The sequence below is a fragment of the Neopsephotus bourkii genome, unplaced genomic scaffold (assembly GCF_033783945.1).
Source record: "Neopsephotus bourkii isolate Nb327-2 ecotype Australia unplaced genomic scaffold, CSIRO-AGI_Nbou_v1 NB_1154, whole genome shotgun sequence".
NCBI lineage: Eukaryota > Metazoa > Chordata > Aves > Psittaciformes > Psittacidae > Neopsephotus > Neopsephotus bourkii.
In genome coordinates this window covers 3,495,640-3,501,222 of record NW_026901640.1, presented here as the reverse complement: position 1 = coordinate 3,501,222, position 5,583 = coordinate 3,495,640, and the positions used below count along the sequence as shown (strand labels likewise).

Here is a 5,583-nt window from a genome sequence, read left to right as displayed (position 1 = left end):
CCAGTAGAGGGCAGTGGAATTCAAGAGGAAAGTTACTGGCAATGAACTTTGTGTAATGAAATTATTGGAAGTGGTAAAATCCATGGTTTTAAATTGTTGTTTGAACCTACCTGTCCAGTCCTGAACTAAGATACAAACAAGACAAAGCACGAAGGATAAAAACAAAGAAAAAGGATAACTTAGGGACCTCTAAAGGGTTGCGTTTCAGGAAGGTTTCAGGGTGTCTGGAAGAATTCATGGTTAAGGCATGGTTCGAAATATAATTATTAAATCTTTTAAGCAACTTTTAATTATTAAAACACTCTACTCCAAAGCATCCCATTGAAACCATCACAGCTGTTTCTCAGGAGTTTAAAAACCTACGGTAACTTTTAAGATTTAAATAGAAAAATAGCCAAAAAAGAAGTCAAGAAAGCAGGTTTTGAGTCATATCTATCTTAACTTGTGCCGAGCCAAACAGAAAATTGGTTTTAGTCTACAAGAACAAGAAAGTAAAACAGGCTGAGCAAAATGCTGCCCAAGCAAAGCACACCAAAGGTACTTTAATGCTCATGGCACCTGGTTTACCGAGGGTGAAAAAGCAACATTCCCCATCTCATTACCAAACAGAACCAACTTCCAAGAGCCAAGCTTTCCATATGATTTGACACAAGTTAAGTTTGCATTTGTGACAGAGAGACAGATGCTGGTTTTCTCTAAGCCCTTTTGAGATACACAAGTCCTAAAGTAAAATTGCGGCTTTACATCGGAGGCAGCTAGGGTTTCCTTAGAAAGGCACCGGCGGTGGCCTGATGCTCCAGCGTTTTCACCAAGCCTGGGTGAAACATATCCGAGCCCGGGCTATGGGCTGAGGTACCATGAGGCTCTTCAGCTCTCACCTCAGACGACGCCCGAAGGCTGTCCGGGCAAACCACGGGCTCCAGCCGCCCCACACCTACAGCCAGCAGCGCCTCAGGTGCCCTCATCCCGTCTGCTCAACGGACGTGGCTACAACCGACCTTCCCACCACGGACCTGTTGCCCCCCCAGACACCAGCGCAGCCGAAGTCTGTCAGGGGAGGACGGTGGGAGGACAGCACCGACACCGCGACAAACCACAGCTTCCCATCCCTCCCGGCACCTCAGCAGGGCAGAGGGACTCAGCCCAGCACTGAGGCAACTCAGCGTCCCCCAGCATAGGGCTGCCCTGGGAGAGGCCGCCGGCCTACCCCAGCGGGAACCGGAGCCCGAGCCGCGCTCACCTGCCGCTGCCGCCGCAGCTCTCGAAGATGCTCCGACAACCGGAGCCCTCACCTCACCTGCAGCGGCTGCATCGGCCGCCAGGGGGATGGCGCACGGCACGCCGGGTAATGTAGTCCTCCCAGCACCAAGGGACCAATCCCGTGAGAAGCCGCGCGACACGCCCATACCCGCCCGGTGCGTCGCGGCGCCTTTCGGGAGTTGTAGTTCTCCAGATGCTGTGCTGCCGGGGCCTCCCCGTAGAGGAACTACAACTCCCGTGAGCCTCCGCGCGCCGCCGCGGCTGCCGGGAACCGCGTTACCGGCGCCTGGAGTGGGCCGGGACACGGTGCCCAGCCGGTGGCGGGCGTCTGAGGTCGGTCATGGCCGCAGCGCCGCCGCCCTCCGCTCCGGGCGGCCCGGAGCCTCCCGCCGGGCCGCCGCTGCAGTACAGCATGCTGCTGCAGCACCTGGTGGGCGAGCAGCGGCGGCCCCGCGCCTGGGACCCCGCCACGTTCGGCGGAATCCCCAGCCCGCCCAAGAGCGAGGAGCAGAAGATGGTGGAGCGCGCCATGGAGAGCTGCGCCTTCAAGGCGGCGCTGGCCTGTGTGGGAGGTGCGGTGCGGCGGCTGAGGGAGGCAAGGATAGAATGGAGGGACGGGGAGGCCGACTGCGGAGCGCTTGGGGGGTCCCCCTCCATATGGTCGGGAAAGGGGGGGTAGAGATGAAATCGCAGCACAGGGACCCCCATGTTTTAATTCTCCTTCATCTAAGCCTCCAGTGTATGTGACAGGCTCCAGGGAGGGATCTTTGTCTGCTTTCCTTGTAAAGGAAGAGTTGCTCACAGCCTTTCCTCGGCACAGGCTGTCAGCAACTGCTTCCAGAGTATGAAGAGACAGGACATTTGTGCTCTTAAACTTCCCCTTTCACAATGCAGCATTGACAGCAGGAGCAGAGGTTCTCTGGTGCCTGCAGAGAATGTGCTGCTTGAATCCAGCCCAGGTTCGTTTCATACTGGTTGTCTTTTACAGGGTTTGTTCTGGGAGGCGCCTTTGGTGTCTTCACAGCCGGCATCGACACCAATGTTGGGTTTGATCCCAAGGATCCGTATCGCACGCCAACAGCAAAAGAGGTCCTCAAAGATATGGGGCAGCGGGGCATATCCTATGCAAAGAACTTTGCCATTGTGGGTGCCATGTTCTCCTGCACTGAATGTATCGTTGAATCTGTGAGTAAGAACTTCTTAAGCAGTAAGAAACATTTTATCGTACACTAATAATCTCTTCTACTACATCCAAGTCAGTATGTATATCTCCTTTGTAACAGGGCAAGGGAGTAGGCTAGCGTATTCTGTTTCTCGACCGTAAGAGCTTTTCAGGTTTGAGACCTGTCTTCAGAACTGCTGTTCTCTGATAGAACAAGCAGAACAGCATACCTGAGCAAAGTACTTTTCAGTTCAAGTCCTGAACGTGTTGGCAAGTATAGGTGTTATTTTGAAAAGTAATTTAAAGTTTTAAATTCCTAGCTACGAGTGCTTGTTGTTTTTGTAAAATATCAAACTATGAGTTGCCACGTGGTAATTTGGGCTTCTGAAAACATATGGAGAAAAGGATCCTCTGATCAAAGCTCTTAAGTAATAGGCCTATTTTCATCTTGCCCCTACAGCAAGAAGTGACCTTGTGCAGCTCAGTGGTGAATCTATAATTCATTTTCTTAAACAGGAAAACAGGCCTGTTATGAATTTGAGTCCTGCCTTTTAATTGAAAGACACAATGATTTCATAAGTCATGTAGAAGAAAAGTCTGTCTGCTTGCACAGTGGAGCAGAACAAAGAGATCTTCACTCTGGCTGTGGAAATAGTCCATCTTTGTCGACAAAGCAGGGTACTGTGGCTGTCACCTGTGCTGAGAACCAGGCTGCGTGGCCAGGCTCAGTGTTGCACTCATGTAGTTATAGTGCTGTTATAGTTTCTGAGCTGGTTGTAGTGCACAGTGTTGTACCCCGGGGGCTGGATCAGCTCACCTGAGAGTCTTTGCTGTAGCACTGCATTGCACCATATGGATTTGTCTTACCTCTCCGGGTGTCCTGTTCTTTCTTTTCCTGGCCCTGCTAGTCTTCTGTTTGAGAGTGCAGGGGGCCATCTGCTGAGAATAGAGGGAAAAACATCCTCAGCTGAAAAGGGGCTGGAAGGTCATTCCATCTTTCTTGGTGCTAGTTGACACCGAGTGTTCAGTCCATATTTACTTGTTGACTCTCATTTTTAATTCCACAGTATCGTGGGAAGTCAGACTGGAAGAACAGTGTTATCAGTGGCTGCATCACCGGAGGAGCAATCGGCTTCAGAGGTTGGTAGTGCCTGTTTCTGTGATAGAACTAATTTGGTTATGCAGCAGGTGATATTTTTAAACACGACATAGACTGAAAATCTCTTTGCATTGGGTTATGGTGATGTCAATATGAGAGTGTACTCCAGACTGGCAGAACTGCTCTATCACTTTCCTGTCAGCTTGAAAGATGTGTGGGTAGGGGAGGTTTGGTCATACAGGACAGTGAGATTGGAGGAAAATCAACGGAATTTACTTGAAAGAAAAAGCAGGAAGTAGTGTTAGCTATCTACACTCTTCTGTGTGGATGGGAAGGAGGGGAGGGAGCCAAAAATACACACTGAGCAACTCTCTGAAGCTACAGCTCTTGTGTTAACAAAGTTCTGCTTGTATATATATTTCACTGACATTAACTGTGTTAATTTGCAGAGAGGAAAATGCTTTCCTCCTTTCTCATGCATCAATTCAAACAGACAACTCTGCTTAGCTATGGAAGAGCAGGAGCACTGGGAATTTAGTCTGGCAGGCACTAATGGGGACTTTGGGAACCTCTGAGTGCTAACGACATCTGTAAAAAGCTCCACGTAGGAAGAGAGCTGCTCTGCTCATCGGAAAGATCAAACTTCTCTCACCTCTCCTTAAGAAAAAACTGTCCAGAGAGCAGAAATGAAAGTGCTCTTGAAAGTGCTTCTAATTGATCTTGTTAAGTTGTGTCTGTCCTGGATCTAATCCTTTCAAAGCAATACTGACTCTTCTTATCCCTCCCTAGTCCAACAGCAAACCACTCACAGTGCTCACATCAGAGTGCATTGAAATCAGCAACGGCCACTGATGTTTTCTGTCCCTTGAGGGCAAACATAGCAACAAAGGGCTCAGCCATTGTGCTGTGCTAGTTTTAGGTCCAGTGTGTGCCAGGTTCCTCCCATCCCTTTGGGCAGTGGGAGTGCCATTGTTCCATGGTAGCAGACTGCTGGGTTCCTGCAGGTGTAAGCTCTTCAAGCCAGCACAGTGTAAGCTAGTTACTGACGGAGAAGAAAAAGATCTTTCCTATTTTGCCTCATTCTTTCCCACCCTTTTTGCATTGCAGCTGGTTTGAAGGCGGGAGTCATTGGCTGTGGTGGATTTGCTGCTTTCTCTGCTGCAATTGATTACTATCTACGGTAACAGTGGGATCTCTTGGGAGGAAGTTTCCACTTTTGTTCCAGTGCTGCTGCTAAGAGCCTGCATCACGGCACAAGAACCATCAGGCTTACCTTTCCACTGCCTTCAGAGTCCTGATCAGTGCAAGCTGGATGGTGCTGGCCACTTTTCCTGAATGACTAACAATAATCTGGCTCTGAGCCCTGGCGTGCTGCTTCAGGCAGACTTGCAGGAGTATGTGAGGATGGAGCCAGGCGCAGCGAGCAGTATCTCCAGGATGGATCAGCTGACTGTCAGTTTCCAGGAAACAAGCCTGGACTCTGAGCTTTTCCAGTCCTTTGGGTCTGATTTTGATTAAGTTTGTTGCTAGCATCAAAAGAGGCAGGAGGACAAGCATCAAAAAGAATTGCAGTAATTTAGCTTACTGTGTATTTGAACGTGCTGCAAGTGTTGAATGATTATCAGTTTGCAGCTTGCTACTCTGTTGGGGAGAGGTAAGATCCTTTGGAGGTATAAGTTGTTTCAGGCTTTTCTTAAAATACCAGCTGAAGACAAACTACCATCTGTACAACTTGCCTTATTTCATGTATAGAGATGAGAGCCAGATTTCTTTACCATGTCTTAAAGGGAAAAGCAATATCCTTAGCCTTAGAACTGTGTGGTTACTGGCAGATGAACAAAACAGTTTAAGAGGGGGAAAAAAAAGGTTGTTGCAGAAGTATAATTCTCTGTAGCCACTTGGCTAGCCTGATTTAACCTCGCTGTGGGAGTAAAATCATCTTGCTACTGCTTTAACTGCCACGGGCTCACACTATTAGTTCCAGCAGTTTGATAGCAAGACTGGAACACAGAGTTGTGAGAATAAACCACTGTTAGAGAGATAACTGGGCATTCACTTAGCA

At 49.1% G+C, this 5,583-nt stretch overlaps 1 protein-coding gene across 1 annotated transcript; it reads left to right on the top strand.

Moving 5' to 3' along the window:
• The first annotated feature begins 1,509 nt into the window (after positions 1-1,509).
• TIMM22 (translocase of inner mitochondrial membrane 22) lies at positions 1,510-5,375 on the top strand. The gene is made up of 4 exons (XM_061363543.1): positions 1,510-1,832; positions 2,249-2,445; positions 3,490-3,562; positions 4,629-5,375. The coding sequence occupies exons 1-4, from the start codon at positions 1,601-1,603 to the stop codon at positions 4,703-4,705; spliced, it is 579 nt and encodes a 192-aa protein (XP_061219527.1). The 5' UTR covers positions 1,510-1,600; the 3' UTR covers positions 4,706-5,375.
• The last annotated feature ends 208 nt before the right edge of the window (positions 5,376-5,583 follow it).

Coding starts and splice junctions, on each gene's coding strand:
- TIMM22 (XM_061363543.1), top strand. CDS start 1,601: ATGGCCGCAGCGCCGCCGCCCTCCGCTCCGGGCGGCCCGGAGCCTCCC. Junction 2,446..3,489: donor CTGAATGTATCGTTGAATCT/GTGAGTAAGAAC, acceptor TTAATTCCACAG/TATCGTGGGAAGTCAGACTG. Junction 3,563..4,628: donor AGGAGCAATCGGCTTCAGAG/GTTGGTAGTGCC, acceptor TTTGCATTGCAG/CTGGTTTGAAGGCGGGAGTC.